This window comes from Micromys minutus (genome assembly GCF_963924665.1).
Source record: "Micromys minutus genome assembly, chromosome: 2".
Taxonomy (NCBI): domain Eukaryota; kingdom Metazoa; phylum Chordata; class Mammalia; order Rodentia; family Muridae; genus Micromys; species Micromys minutus.
The window spans coordinates 76154906-76171747 of NC_137971.1; the positions used below are offsets into that span (position 1 = coordinate 76154906).

Sequence of the window (16842 nt, forward strand, 5' to 3'; positions counted from 1 at the left end):
TTAAGCTCTGAAACCAAACAAGTGGATCAGAGAATAAACTGAAGACAAACAAACTACTTTTCCTTTTTTGGTTTATAAGAGTGAATGTGGAATGCTTATGCCTCTGTTCTACCACAGATGGGTGTGGTGGCTCACCTCTGAAATCCCAGCACTAGGTAAGCCGAGGGAGAATTACAGTGAGTCCAAGTATGGCTTGGCCTAGATAGTGACTTACAGGGTTACTGTGGAAGACTTGGCTCAAAAGAAAACAAGAAAAATCTATACTAAAAATATATTGCAAGAAACATACAAATAACTCTGACACAGACATGATATCATGAGAAATACACACGTTATTAAGGAGATGTCATAGATGACTTGATGTCAGCTGAAGATTCTTGACAGATGGGCAAGATGCAGATTAGAAAGCTAGGGACCAGAATGATCATGAGGCCGAGAAAACATAAGTAAAATCTCTGAAATAAGAAAGGAGCTGTACTTAGGACACAGTAATGAAGTGGGTTAGAATACAGGCTCTGTAAGGAGAAAAGGGACCTACGGTTGAAGGGACAGTGAAGCCACACTCTGGTAACTGTTTTACAGATGCAGAAGGTGTGTCATGGTGTCTGCTCCAGTACACATGCAGTAGTTAAAGGCCAAGTCCCATACTTTCCGTCTCTCTGCAGGTGAACTGCAGCTCTTATATAAAGATACTGTGAGGATTAAATTAGTTAACACAGATAAAGCCTGGAACAGTATCTGTCACAAAGTGCTATGTTAAGTATTTACTATGATTATACTTGTACTTTGAAGAGATAAGTTTAGCAGCACTGTAGAGAGAAATGAACTGGAATGGAAATGTCTTTGCTGTACCTCATTTACTTATGCAGTTCCATGTCCAAGGACAAGTACTGCAGAAGACCTCTTGAGTGTTTAAATACTCATTATTAAATGTATCACTTATAATGTCCAAACCACACCTTTCTGACCATCTGCTCTATTTTATCCTTGCAGAATATAACTTCAAGGATAAGTTTGTTTTTTTTTTTCCATGTGCTTCATTGTAATCCTTCTGAATAGGAGCTGGAGAGATGGCTCAATGGTTGAAAGCACCTGTTTTGTTCATGTAAAAGACCTGAGTTCAGTTTCTAACACCCACATGGTGGCTCAAAACATTCTGCAACTCCAGTTCCAGAGAATTGGGATTCCTCTTCTGACCTCTGTAGGCACTGGCCATAAGTGGTACACATATAAGGATGCTGATAAGACGTTCATATGTATCAAATGAAGAAATCTAAAAAAATAAATAAAGAGGGCTGAAGAGATGGCTTAGTGACGAAGAGCACCAGCTGCTCTTTGATTCTCGGTCCCCACATAGCAGCTCACAGTCATCTGTAACTCCAATTCCAGGAGATCAAACACTCTCTCAGGCCTCCATAAATACCAAGCACACATAAAGTACACAAATATATAAGCAGGGAAAACATCCATACAATAAATTAGATATTTTTAAATTAAAACCATCCTCCTGAATTTCCAGCACAAGTTCCTTTTAAACCACAAATAGCCTTTGTTGTAAGAATGGGAATAAGTCCAATGATTTAGGGAATACCCAAGGGACCTGCAAGGAACATTTACGGCAAGATAAAAGATTTGCTTTTATCAAAATTGTGTCAATTTATAAAAGAAATAGCCATATTTTTGATAATCTAAGAAGCCTTTGAGTCTGCTATTCTAAGTTAGAGCTGCTGGGCATAACTGGTGAGAACTTCTATCATCTAGTTGGAAGCTGACCCAGGGACGCTCCAAGGTCAACAGTACCACAGACAGGAGAGCAGCTCCTTCAGGTTCTCATCTGACTCATCCAACTGCAGCTCTTCTTTACTCTTGTTTACTCTGACTATAGGAGATGGTCCTTAGTTGAGCAGATCTATATTAAAAGTCAGCAGCTGCCTTTTTGCTCAATATATACAGCAGCAAGTGTCAAAATGCCAAATGTGACATTTTATTTATAGCTGAGTCACATAAAGAGTCACATAAAAAGTGCAGCCCGTTTACACAGTAATTCAAAGAAATGTCTGCCTCAAAACTGAATTGGAGTCATACACTGAAACTTTACAGAGGCAAAGCATACATGCTGGTTGGTGCTAACTCAAAGAAACATGTACACAGTCTCCCTTCTGTCAATTCTGAAGCAGTCAGTCTCAGAGGAACACAATATTCTACTTGCTTATGAAAAGCTGGCAAGTACTCGGTGTAACTAATGTTTAACAACAGAGCGCGCAGCACCAGTGCTGAAGACTCCCATCCCGCTTTATTAGACTACGGCCAAAACACAAACTCACCCCACAAGTTCTCGGGACAAAGCACAATGGCTTCTGTAATTACTGAGCTTTTTAGGGGCTAGCTGCTTAGCAGGATAAGGAAATTCTAGGAAGTACTTAAAAAACAAACAAAACCCAGCAGTAGCACAAGTTAGAAAAACTATGATAACCGAGGCAGGTAGAGCTGTGAGTGTGAAATCGACACCTACATGTGTCACTATGAACTGACTTGACACCTGCAACTGTGTGACCTGAGCTCTGGGGGAACAGGAGGAGGAGAGCATGAGGTCGCTGTGTGTGTGCAGTGACTTCACAGACAGCAACACTTCCCTGCCTGCCCGAATGTCCCCTCATGTTACGTATGATGCCCACTGGCTAAGTATATGCAGTGAAATGAAGTATGGGGAAAATAAATTCATTCGTAGTAAAAAAGCTCTGGACAACAAAAAGAAATGTCTACATCTATCTCAGTCAACGTGATGGTCACACCTGTAATTTCAGGCAGAGATGGAAGACTGGGAATTTAAGGTGATCCTCAGCTTGGAATATGAGACCCTTAAAAAAAAAAGGTGCAATCTGTCTAAAAAGATCACGTGGCCCATAGTGACAATGGGTTGCAACTATATGCTGCTTTGTTCCAAACCTGTGCACCCTTCCTACAATGCCTGGCTGCCTCTCATACACACAAACCCGAGGCACTCTTGGGTACTTACATGTGCTCCATTAAGATTACATTGCTGCTACACTTACTGTGCAGTCCTTCTGCCCAGATTGGACCCAGTTGGGTTTTAAGAATATTCAACTATAGACACACCATGTTGCCTTAAATCTCTTTTTGAAACAAGGCAGGGGAAAAGTAAACAAATAAGACAGATAATGCAAAAGAACAAATCTCCAAATGCCAGTGTTTGGCTTTCTATATAATAGTAGCAACTGTGACTAGTATCCAGGCGTGTACTGTCTATCAAACAATGTGCTGATCCCTCACATGCTACATTTAAAGAATAATCATACTGTGTGTTATTGCTTGGTTTTTGACATAAGGTTTCTCTGTGTAGCAGTGGCTGGAACTCACTCTGTAGACCAGGTTGGCATTGAACTTAGGAAATCTGCCTGTGTCTTCCTCCCCTGCCTCCGAAGTGTAATAATCATCTTTTGAACTAACCATATCATGTCACAAACCATGGAGATTCCGAAAATTAAAACCTAAATCTACCTGCTCCAAATCTTACTAAGCCATCTTACTGCAATTAACTTTAAAACAAACCTACATTTATCACGGAAAGAATTTAAAAATGACACTGGTTTGGTCATGCTAAGCTAAAGAGTGAAGGCCTGATGTGTGTGACTATTATTAAACCAATTCTAAGAGGGGCTATGGCAGATGCCACCAATCTAATGAACACACAGGCAGCTATCGCTTGGCAGTTTTGTTCTGAATGCCTCCCTTTAATGATTTCTCATTATTTCTGCCTTCTGTCCACGCCTTGTACCAGTTCTTCTGACAACACTTCAGGCCCATAGACTGATGTCTGCTTATATCTCTGTTGGTTGATAAAAAATAAATTCTGGAAGGCCAGAAAGAGAAAATAATCAATGTTTTGCTCGGGACTCTTAATCTCATTTTAGGAAATCTGGTCTACACTGTGAAATTCAGTATTGGATGATTTCAAGCTTTGAGGATATCCTGTGAATACTTTAAAAGATTTACCTTTGAATTTTATTTAAAGTTCTTATTACTTGATATGTGTAAGTTCTGATAATATCACTCGAAAAAAGAGTCCTTTTTACTTATGTATATATGAATATACTTGCATGCAGGTATGTGAACTTTCAAGGCCAAAGAAACAAAGAAACAACAAGGGTGTTGGATCCCCTGAAGCTAGAGTTACAAGTAATTGTAAGCTACCTGATTTAGGTGCTGGGAACTGAACGTGGACCTTCTACAAAAACAGCAGTGTGTCATCTTTCCAGCTCTGTAATGCTACTTTTAAAAATAATATTGGCACACTACTTTATCATTATAGAATTTTCTCCTATCATTTGATGATTGGGTAAAAAAAAAAAGTACTTTATTGCTACAATGGATAAAGTTATTCAGCAAAGAAGTATTTTAAAAGTCCAATATGGATGAACTTTAAAAATATTAATGAAAAAGCCAACCACAAAAATTCTACTTACCTAAATACCCAGAATCTGCAACTCTCTTGGAAGAAAGATTAGTGGTTGCTTAAGGCTAGGAGTTCAGGATGGTAGCTAAAAGGTCTGAGTTTGCTTTCTGGAATAATGAATACATTCTAAAATTGGCGTGGTAATACTGGTATATAGTTTGTGAGTAAACTAAAAACCCCTGAACCATATACATAAGTGGGAGTATACATCTCAGTAAAGTTGTTGAAAAAGAATTTTACTGGAGACTGAAAAGACTCATGAAGAAATATTACAGATGCTTTCTAAACCAGAGAGCATGGTCTCAAGGCTTCTGCTCTCCTGGAAATCAGACCTGGTCTCTCTCTCAAGTCACCCCATGGAGCCAAAACCTCTACATCTGGCATGTTATAGGTTACTGCATTTGCTCCTGAAGACGTTTGCATTCTTTTCTCTGTTCAGATGGATGCCGGTGTTTGAAGTAGGGATCAGACACTGATACCCTTGTATCTGCTACCATTTCTGCTTTTGATACAGGGACCACTTCAGGTTGGCCCTGAGCTCATTCATTGTATGAGTCAAGGTTCTCAAAATAACTGATGTGTGTGTGTGTGTGTGTGTGTGTGTTTTGTATATATGCATTATAAGACACGGTTTTCTAGAATGTCTTACAATTTAGGGACTGTCTACATGTTAGAGAGGCTGAGAATCTGGTAACTGTTCAGTCAGGACTAGATGCTTCAGTGGCCCCAGTCTGGCTCTGAAGACCTAGAAGGCCTGGAAGCTGGCTTCCTATGGCAGCAACAGTAACAAGACAGACACTTGCAAGAAGCAAGCCACACAAGCAGCACTGTTTTCCTCAGTTCTGTCTAAATGCACTGTCCTTCGGGTATTACCTACTCTGGAGGAGGCTGTCTTTTCTGGATGTCCCTTTACCCACCAACCCAAAGATGTGTCCCTTAGCTGTTTTTAGAGGTGGTCACATTGATAAAATTATCACATTCACTGTGAAGCCCAGCCAGATCAACCCACTGTCCTCCTGCCTCTGAATCCTGGGTACCAGGATTACAAGGCTATGCCAACATATGTGACCACTATCTTTATCCTGTTCCTATTTTAAATTCATTCAAGGGGAAATGATTAGCTAAAATGTGATGTTAGTGCTTACAGAAGAGGATATTGAAGACTGAGAAAATGTAGCAACCTTCAGAGAGCAGTAGACTAGTCTGTTTAGGGTAGTCACTGAAACCCTTGCTGTAGAGGGAAAATCCCCCATACAGGAATCTAGAGATGTGAAATAGCTTAACTGTTGATCATACTAAAACAGCATTTGTGTGTGTGTGTGTGCGCGCAGGTGTGTGTCACAAAAAAAAAAACTTTGCTTCTTTAGGGACAAGAGGAAAGAATGACACTGAGGTTAAGAAATGTTTATGAAGCCAAAAGTAAACATTTGAGACTGAAACTCAAATCTGTCCCTTTTCTAGTCTGTAATCTGGAAAAATTCAAATTCCTAATGAATTTACTTTAAATCTCATTTAAGACAAATGAAAACTGTAGGTAGCACTTCATGGAAAAGATTTCTTTCTAGGACTCAATCTAGACCTATACACCACATTCCCAACAACATTTTCTTAAAAGGAACCCTTGCCACAATGACACTCATGCATCATATTCAACACCGAAATACGGGGAAATATAGAAATGACAGTTTTACATCAGCCAAATGCATGAAGCCAAAGGAATCACAGCAAGTAGTTGGAGTCTCTGGACTTCAGATAGCACACAGCACTACATAATTGATATTGCTGTTAATGCTGAGTCCACCAGACAGCGGGAATCTGCCCTCGACAGGGCAGACTTATGTAACCATGTCATTATATCCAGCCAGCATTAATGGACACTGTTAAGGGTCCTTTAGAAGTGCTTTCCCAGGCTTTCCCTTGCAAACACTTTCACTGCATCTGCAGAAGCACAGCGATCAGAGCAAACGCAGCCAAGGCTCTTACAGCCAGGTAAGCACACAGAATGTACCTCTTCTGTATTGGGACCAGTTCAGCAAAAACAAAACTTAAACCCCTACTGGTCCAAAGTGTGGTCCCACTCTCTAGCAACAAGCTGATAAGCTCATCAGCGGGGGCTCTGGTGTTTGATGCAAAGGCTGAGGAGCACCAAGGAGATGAGAAATGAGCAAGAGAACAGAGTGTAGAGAAAGCACAAAGCACAAGGGAAGACGTTTAACTCTGACCCCTGTGATGTTATTCTTGATGTCTGCATATTTCCAAGAACATCTAATGAGGTCCTGTCATTTCCTACAGTAAAAGTTTCAGGCTCACTGCAAAACAGCAATATGACAGTTACTAAGTATTCAGTGCTGAGAATGCCAGGTACCATTCTTACTGCTTCCCGTGGATTAATGCAGAAGCCAAGGAGGTGGCTAATGTCCTTATATTACAGAGGTGAAAACAGACACAGGGAGCCTAAGGGGCTTGAGCCAATGCCACAAAGGCAGCAAATGATGGTGCTCGTATCTGAACCCTGACACCTTCCTCAGCTGACTACAGTGGTTTTCTAACTACACTGTGCAGATCACCTCAGTTCTAAGAGTTCTGTTGTATTTTTAGGTGTATTTTTTAAAAATCACTTAAAATTTACAATAAAGGGCCTGGAGAGATAGCTCAGTGGCTAAGAGTACTGGCTATTCCTCCAGAGGACTCTGATCTGACTCCCAGCACCCACATGGTGGTTCATAACCATCTGTTACTTTAGTACCAGACATGCATAGTACACAGACATAGATGTAGGAAAACACCCATAGACATAAAGTAAAATAAACCTTGAAAATGACTGCAATAAAACACCTTCATCAAAATGTGAGTAAACTGAACATGAGGAAGGGGAATGGCCAAGTGTTTTTCTATCCAGTGAGGTCCCTCTTGAATCCTTGGAGCCAGCCAGTCCTCACACTCCACAGCCTACTTGGACTTCTTGTGATTGTCTCACTGATTTCAAAGATGTAATTGATTTCTATTTTGTATTATTTATTTCATATACGTACCGTTGCTGTTTTATTTCCAAGGGCACTTAGAATGCTCACTACCTATTCACTATCACTATTTAGAAAATTCACCAGTGTCAAGGCAGCTGAACACAGGGGTCAGTGGGGCAGGAAGGTTGCCACACTGCACATCCACAACCACCAACAGCCACAAAGTGGGACTAGCCTACCGCCTGCACACACTCTGCAGCTGTTTCTCAAACATGCTCTCCTTTCTGCAAACTTTGGGCCACCGTCCCTTTCATGTCTTTGCCAACTCACAGCCAAAGACTTTAACTCCAAATCTGACTGCTCTGTATTTATTCTCCTCCTGCTTTCTCCTGAGAGGCCTTTGCAACATCAGCCCTGGAATGCTGCACCGTTCCTGCTCCCTTATATAATGTGTAGTAGTGCTCCCTTCTCCAGGATACCTTGCTGGTGGGCATTCCATCCACTACCTACAGGGACTCCACTAAAAACCTTTTCTCAATAAGAATCTCTCTACTCAATGGCGCGAACCTTCGCTCCTAAGCATGTGATACTTAAGAAAGTCTCACAAAGGAATCACCACACATACAGAGTAAAAACAGTGGTAATGAACTGAATGTCACACGTATAGTCAAATACTTTGTCTGGAGTCAGCGGCACTTTCAGAAACAGCCCACAGGTATTACCAAATTCCACATGATTCCCAAACTCTCTTTTTATGTGTTACAATTAACAGCTCTGCTAAAACTCTACAGTCAAGACAAGTAGAATTCTGTAGTGTTATGTTAATAACCAGTAAATCTGGCAGCATGATTTTGTGTTACTAGGTCTAGATGAGAGAAGAGAGGAAGAAGAAAGCAACACATGTCCCATCTACAGCTTTTTTTAAAGAGCTAAAAATATTGCTGGATAAATTGAAAGCCCTACACGCCATGTAATAAGTTTGACAGCACTGTGATACATTTTATAACAAATCACTTAATGGGTCCCACTCCTCATTCCTTTCACCTTCACTGAACAAGCAGTTCAAACACAAGACCGTTCCTTAATTCTGAGCGGTTTTCCTGACAGCTGTGCACATTAATTAAAGGTTTGGTCTCGCAGGTCTAGGTGAGAGAGAGAGAAGCAAGAGAGGGTAGGAGCTGAGAATCCTGCCAGTGTATTCACCTGGGATACCCTTCGGAAAGACGCTCGCCTCTTTCTTGAGGGCACCCCCAACCCCCCCAACACACACACACATACACCCGCCTCCAGCGCCAATGTTCCAGCAGGCACTGCCGCTGGGGCTGCCTGAGACTCTAATGTGTTATTTAATTTTCTAACTACTATTAAGCTATCTCCAGCGCGCGCGCGTGTGCGTGAGATGCGCTGGAATGAAAGATGCTCCATAAAATGAAGTTTATTATTAGTATTATTATAGCCCCCCCAGGCCTAAAATAAAGCAAAGACTATAACCACATACACTTCAAAGGGGAAAGGGGGAGCCACAGCCAAACAGGCTCCGCCGGCCCCCCACCCCGGCGCCGACCTTTAACCCTGGGGACCGCCGACCGGGGGATGGCCGCCCTCACGGCCCGCGCACGCCGCTCACCCGCCGACTCCCCGGTGTTGATCCAGTCCGGGTTGGCGATGCTGGCGATGGCGAAGATATCGGCGGCCAGAAAGAGACATCCTGAGATGATGGTCAGTTTATCCATCGCCCCGCCCCGCTCCCCCCACCCCCCACCGCAGGGCAGGCCGCGGCCTCACTCCTCGCGCCCCATGGGCCGCCGGGCCCCGGGGTCCCCGCGCCGCCGCCCTCGGCCCTCGGCCCGCGCCGCGCGCTCGCGCCCTCCGCGCCGGGACCCGCAGCCGCCGCCCGCCCCGGAACTGCTCGGCCCGCCCGCCCCTCACCCGGAAGCGAAACCGCGCGCCGGCCGGCGGCGCCAGGACTGCCCTGCAGAGCCTTCCCGAGGGGGCGTCGGCTCAGCCCGGCGCTGGGGACTGCAACGGGTCGGAGCTCTTAAAGATTTGTCCTGTGAGGATTAGGTGCAGACTATTCCAGAGACAAGGAGACAGCCACTGGGGAGAGAGAAAGTGAAAAGATTGTCAGGTTCAGGGACCTGCAAAATGGCCCGTGTGACTTATTGGTGTGAGAAAAGGTAGGCAGAGGCCAGAGGTGGCATTCAGGGTGGACACGCACCTGTAAATCCCAGCAGTGGGGAAGCGGAAGCCACCACTTCTATGACAGCCTAGGTTAAATAGTGAGATCCTGTCTTTAAATTCACCAAATGTGCGTTTGGATTTTGTTCCAAATGTAATGGAAGGAACAGGGGGGTTTTCGACAAGGATAGTGACATGACCTTATTTGGTTTGTAAAGATCTATGGTATAAATAGATTATAATGGAGGGGGAGCGAATGCAGGGACACCAGAAATGGCCCTGCAGTCTAAGAGAATTGTGGCTTTTAGTTAGGGAAGTCAAGAAAGAGAAAAACGAGCAGATGCGTGCGTTTTTGCAGACAGAGGAAAGGACTTGCTGATAACAGAGAAAGCAATGAAATGCTTGTTAGTTTGCGCTTACCAGGTGTTTAGTGACACTATTCACAGAGTAAGGTTATGGGGAGAGCCTTACATTGAGTGCATAAACAGGAAACAATAATACGAATTGTTACAATAACGGGATTTGGCCATGATTTTGCTATCCCCTGGAGATTTCCTTCCACCGTGGCTCTCTGCTAAATCACCATTAACCTTGACTTTATATCCACCTCTTTCTCAGCATTCCATAGAGCAAATGGAGATGATTTTTCTACTTAAGTACCACCTAAGTAGCTCTAGAAAGACCTAGAAGAGTGACATTTGTCTCTATTTTGGGATGCCTACTTATCCACAAAGCTCAGCAGGTTTCAGATTCCACCAAATCCAGCATCCTTGTAGTAATGTGTAGCTACAGACTGGGGAGAACAGATTTGATTGCTGGTCTAAAGACTTTTCAGCCCAAACGTTGGTCTCTTGGGGCAAGTATTTTTTAAAGTACATCTTTAACTACATAATTTATTTTTCCTCTGCCACATATACTGCCTAGGGTAATTCATATATCCTGGGGATCCAGATAGACTGCCTATCAGCTTACTGCAGTAGCTCTTTTAAGGACTGGGGAAGTTTGAAGGAGTCATATAGTTTTGGCTTCTTATCTGCTGTTTTGATTGTCCAGAATAAAAGAAGCTGTAATGATACAGAGAGACAGAGGGGATTCCTTACTAATACCCATTGATGTTCCTAACTGATCAAGGCCAAATCTTGGAACAATGTGACAATTTTAACTCCAGCTCTATGGAGTGATGCTGCTTTAATTCATGTGTTTAAAACATACACACACACACACACACACACACACACACACACACAAGTATAAATTCTTCCTTTTACCCTAGCAGTAGTTACCAGAACATCTTGAAGTGTATTCTTCTATTCAAGATTCTAGACCTCAGATTAATGTGTGTGTGTGTGTGTGTGTGTGTGTGTGTGTGTGTGTGTGTTAGAAGGATTAAAAAATGTCCTTTTCTGTCAGTCTAGTGGTTGCTTATCATTGTAGAAAAGTGATTAACCTAACCTTTTCCCACCAAGTAAGGCAGGGGTTTAGTTATTAGGAGCCCAGCACAGTGTTCATAGAGTTCCCATAACTTCCCATTTTAACCCCACACTCTTGTTTGTTTTCCAATAACACTGATAATTCAGAGTTCTATGTCTCTGAGGTATATAGGACAAAACAGTTCCCTTTTCTATAGCTCAACCTAGATTTCAATGGAAGCAAAGCTGAGGGGTAGAGCAAAAAGAATGCAGAAGTACATTCCAATGCCAGCCCTGCTGCTGACTTGAACTTGCGAAATCCATGCCCTTGCTTTGAGCCTCTTTTTCCTGCCTCCCCGAACAGACGTTCTGTGTGACAGAGGTATCCCATCACTCACCTGAATAAAACAGCTGCGACCTTTCTCTTCAAAGACGAGCCACCATGCTCCTTATGACAGAGTCCTTGGAGACCCAGAAGATCATAGAAGGCTCCCTGGAGGCTCTGTGCTGGCAGTGTAAAGACGGAAATCGCCATACGGTGGCTGTTAAAGGGCTGAGAATATGGTGTGCTTTACTGTGATCGATGGTAGGACTCAGCTCAGAAGAGGCTGAATCCAGATGGGACTTCAGGGAAAACGGAAAGAAACTGGGCCATTACTCTGCACTTGAAGGAGCATCTTTGGCCTGACAGGATAATGAACGTACTTTCTCTCTCAGTGAACTTTAACTCCGTGGGCCAAGAGAGTGGTGGATATGTTGCAAATTTGTACCTGGGATTCTTGGGGTTAGAGAAGACAAAAGTCAAATCCAGAGGTGAGCTTATTATACCCAGGCATCAAATGGCAGTTTGTCTTGTAGGTTGGTTCTCTTGGAACTGTCTCCGAGATGAAAAGTTATTGATTGGTGCGTAGGACATTTATTAGGGAACTCTTTTAGGACCAATTCCTGTGGGGGTAAGGAAGGAAGTGGACTTAGTCTGAAGTCAGCTGCAGGGACAGGAGGTTTTGACAGACTGAAAGCGAGCTCTCAAGCTAAGGTGGGTGTTTTGAGTTCTGTCAGGACAGAAGGACTAATCTTCTAGTACTGACTAGGTATTAGGTGCTAGCTACCCCAGGAATTGGGTATAGTCTTGGGGAAAGCAGCTTATCCAGCCAAGTATGGTTCATCAAGAAGACAGCAGAGGGCTGGGAGATGGCTCAGGAAAGTGCTAACTGTGCAAGCATGAGGTAGTGCTTAGAACCCATGTGAGCCCAGGCACAGTGCCTGTGACCCCCTGCTGGGGGGAACAGAGACAGGAATATCCCTGTAGTCTGCTGACCAACTTGGTGAGCTCTAGGCTCAGGGAAAGACCTTGTTTTCTAAAGAGGGGTATGAGTTTATTCTGTAACTTGGTTATCATAAAGTGTTTTGGGTTTTGGTTTTGAGGTTTCCTCTGTATAGCCTTAACTATCATGGAACTTGCTCTGTAGACCAGGCTGGGCTTGAACTCAGAGACCCACCTGCCTCTGCCTCTTGAGTGTTGGGACCATTTAAAGGCAAGCACCATCACTCTGGCCTTCTGGCAGGATCTTAAGTAGTCCAAAGGGTATGGGATTCATATCCTGCCTCTGTTCCAAGAGCTGGGATGTCAGGTATGTAGTACCATATCTGGCCAGTAAATTTTCAGTTCCTCAGTATCTTCAAATAAAGTTGACTACAAGCAAAAGAACCACAGTGATCCGGTGATTTGAATTTCCTTCATATCACCTATTCTTGGGACACACTTGCCTGGGTTTGATGAAACACTTCTGTTGCAGTGACATGCAAGCCAGAGAGATGGCTCAGTAGAAATGCACTTGCTTATGGAGCCTTAATCCATTCTGATTCAATGCTTAGGGCCAGCATGGTTGAAGGAAAGAACCAACTGCCCTGCTACACCCTGACCGTGGCACATGCATGCCCATCTGTACATGTACATATATAAATAAATGTAAGAAAGCATTTTATGAAATATAGCACTGACGGGCTTGAAAGAGTTAAAATTTCAAGTTGGTCCCACCGACCCTGCTTTGAGGACAAGTATGCCTCAAGGCTAAGAACAAAATAACTTGTTTAAAGAAATGGCCCAAACTCAGACCAACTAGACTCGATAAGGTCGGGGCTGGCCTTGCAGTCCTGAGAGAAACAAAGTATGAAGGTCAGTGTGCCCCAAAAGCGAGTGGCCTAGAGTTAAATTGTGTCCAAAATGGACAGAGTGTGCCAATTTGAAAAAAACCAATGAAATTGCTGTGCGCCCGTTGCTAACTGCCTATGTAATTTCCCCTATAAATATGTCCCCCCAATTGAGTTTAGGGTCGACTCCTCTATCTCCTGCGTGAGATACCTGTCGTCCCCAGAGCTCTGGTCTACCCCCTTCCCCCCAATAAATCTCTTGCCTGATTGCAACAAGATAGGCTCTCTGTGAGTTCTTGGTTTGCTTATCCTGGTACTTGAGTGAGGGGCTTCCCCAATTCGGGGGTCTTTCAGGCTCAAATTTCACTGTGTAGATGAGACTAGCTTTAAATCCACAAACACCTGCTTTTGTTTCCTGGATGCTGGAATTAAAGATGTGTACCTACGTATGTAGCTAGAAGACTGGGTGTGGGGACACATGCCTGCAGTCCTTGTCCTTGGTAGGCTGAGGCGGGGGAGGGGGGGGAACCACAAGTTCCAAGAGCAGCCTGGCTACACAGAGAGACTGTCTCAAAAAAGAAACAAAAGGCGGATCATTTCTTTTTATGGCTTAGTGCTCAATTTTGACTTGCTTCTCTTAGGGGTCTGCAAGTATCTCCTGCAGGACTGCAGTGGCCCTCTTACTGGATGGGGGCATCGCCATCTGGAGGCAAAACACTCATCACATCCCTCCCACTCACCCACAATCCCTCTTACCTGTTGTCAGAATCTCTCGAGTGACTTACGAGTTGGGTGGCTTAGACCCTGTTTCCAGCCTAAGCCCCTTGCAGCTATACAGGTTTCAAGAAGCAGTTGTTACAGTCACCCATGCCCTGTAAGAAACAGGACACTTAAAAACCAGATGTTGGCTGAGCATCAAACATTGCTCCCTGTCCCTGGAGCCGTCCGCTGCTTTTCTAGGGATTGCTGTTGCTGATGCCTCCTGGCCAATGGATGTCTTATTGTGTGTCCATGATCCATGTTAGTACATTTTCTTCCTCTGTTATAACACACCATTTATAAAAAAGTATTTTGGATCTTAGAGTTTTCCAGTTCCAGAGACTTAAGTTTTTCTAAGGATTGGTCATCATTCCACTGGGTGGTCCAGATCCTGAATCCTTTCTCAGCATCTATACTTCAGGTTATCTTTAGTATTTGATGCTGTGGGTTGGTCCTTTAGGAAAGAGGTTGAGTTACAAGGAGTTATCAGGAAATGCTTTTGGTCCCCACATCTCTGGGTAGAGATAGAGAAAAAACAAGACTGAGCAGAGAAATCAGAGGTTACAGGGTAGCCATGGCAAGGCCATAGCTAGGCCTGCTCTGTGGTAGCCCTGTGCTGGCCGCTAGCTGCTCTGGGGACATGGGATCCTGGGTAAAAGGCCCTCAGGCAGCAGCAGGAGAAAGTGGAGAAGGTTATTTAGCTCTGAAAGGAAGCTGGGAAAGCACAGTGTTCTTGAATTTATGTCTAGTCAGTATGACCCCGGTATCCACTCTAAAGTGTTTTCCACCTGAGGAGGAAAGATTGCTGATGAGAATTATGCCTCAAGATGGCGATCTGGTGGTGCCCCCATCCAGTAAGAGGATCGCTGATGAGAGTTATGCCCATGTTTTCTACTCTCTCCCCTGATAGGGAGACGGAGGTAAAGTATACACTTTGTGACAAAGTATACTTGGCACCTGAATGGATTCCAGCCAGACTGGAAGAGGGAAAAGGTTTTTCAGAAGAAAGGCAGCATGAGGTTCCTTTGCACAAAACCCTGCAGGAAGGGGTCTAGCTAATGAAAATCTGCCCTGATTTATTGTTTGGGCAGAACTAGAGAAACAGAAGACTGAGCTGAGATATATCCAGGCTCACCCTAAAAATCTTGGCTCAGTGTGTGACTCAGGGCTGAATACCCTGGAACAAGGTGGTTTATGGTCTCCACCAGAGTGGCGATCCACTTCATTATACTATTTTATCTACTGAAAATTGTTTTCTATAATTTGTAGTTTCCTAAAATTCTCTCCTTCATCTATGTTGAAAATACAAATTCCAAGCTGACACATGCCTTTAATCCAGCATTTTGGAGACAGATGGATCTCTGTGAGTTTGAGTTCCAGGACAGCCAATGCTACATAAGAATATAAAAGTTCTTAAAAGAAGAAGAGGAGGAGGGAGAGGAAGACGACAACGAAGGGAAGGAAGGAAGGAAAGAAAAGCTCTAGCCAGGCAGTGCAGCAGTGGTGTCTTGTGCCTTTAACCCCAGCACTTGAGAAGCAGAGGCAGTAGAGGCCAGCCTGGTCTACAGAGCGAGTTCCAGGACAGCCAGATTACACAGCCTGTTTTGGGGGGAGTGGGGGGACAGAAAACAAAACAAACAAACAAACAAACAACAACAACAAAAGGAAATTCAGTTTCCAAGAGGGTAAACCTCTGTCTGTCTGTCTCATCTTCTATCCTGTCCTCAGCATCCCTACAAGCCACACAGTGGCTTCCAGTGAATTTTTGTGAATTGTGGGGGAGGAGGAATTATTTTGGGAAATGAAAGGAAGCAATAATCTGTCTCTAATAGTGATTCATTGTTTCCAGGCCACTCTTGGCCCTTTCTCATATAAAATACCACAGGCACTTAGAGCTGTTGATGTAGCAATATTTGAATACCACCATTCCGGGGAATCTGGGATCTCCTGTGGTCTCCCAACAACGTGTCCCTCACATATGGAGGCCCCCTCCCTTCTATGCTCCTGCCCTGTCTCCACTGTTTTCCCACAGTAAATGAAGAGCCTTGTGTGAAGCAGACATTCTGCTCATTCCCGCAGAAAAACATTTCCCCCCATATAATTTTCATTCATACTGCCACATTTTCCAGGATCTTCTGAAGCCTTGTGGCAACTACCTGGCTGTCCAAAATCTCGGAAGCAGCCTTGTAGCGCCCCCTGGCGGCCACTCAGAGAGATGGCCGGACCCAGGTTTCCCCGTGCCCTGCGGTCCTCATCTAGAGGATTCCAAACTGTTGGAGGTTGGGACAGATTCCAACCTAGGCTCTGGGAGGATCGAGAGAGCCGTGCTCTGAGGAATGGAGAAGGGCTCCCTCAAAAGCAAAAATGGTAAACGGGGAAACAGACAAGGGTGATTGATGTCTTGGGTTCCAAGCCTTTCTAGATTTGCCTTTCCTGTGTTTGTTGGGGATATATAACTTGCACGAAGTGCTATGTTCTTTTTTAGTGGCCAGCTCTATGAGTTTCCACAAGTATATAACATTCTTACCCACTACCACAATCAAGCAAGAGAACAAGTTCACTTCCCCTAAATTTCCTTCCAACTGCCCTTTGTCCACCTCATTTCTTATACTTTTATTGTTTTCTAGAATTTTGGACAGTGGCTAAACATGGAACCAGACTTTTTTTTTTTCTTTTAGTTATTTCTTTCACTCTGCTCTCTTTAAACTTTAAAAATTATAATAGTGCGTGCGTGAGGGGTTTGGGGGAGAACTTGTGGGAGTCAGTTCTTTCTTCCTACCATGTGAGTCCTGGGGACTGAAGTCAGGTTGTCAGACTTGGCTGCAAGCACCTTTACCAGACAAGCTAAAGAGCCATCTCATCCACCCCACTGCTAGTCTTTTGAAACAAGATGCCTTTATAAGTATAT

The 16842-nt window shown here is 43.9% G+C and overlaps 1 protein-coding gene across 1 annotated transcript in view; it reads right to left on the reverse strand.

Moving 5' to 3' along the window:
• Positions 1 to 9175, reverse strand: part of MOSMO (modulator of smoothened) — a 57548-nt gene extending 48373 nt beyond the window's left edge. The window contains exon 1 of the mRNA XM_080913618.1: positions 9065 to 9175. Coding sequence (XP_080769744.1) covers positions 9065 to 9170 — 106 coding nt within the window. The 5' untranslated portion in view covers positions 9171 to 9175. The remainder of the gene's footprint in view (positions 1 to 9064) is intronic.
• Between the last annotated feature and the right edge of the window lie 7667 nt (positions 9176 to 16842).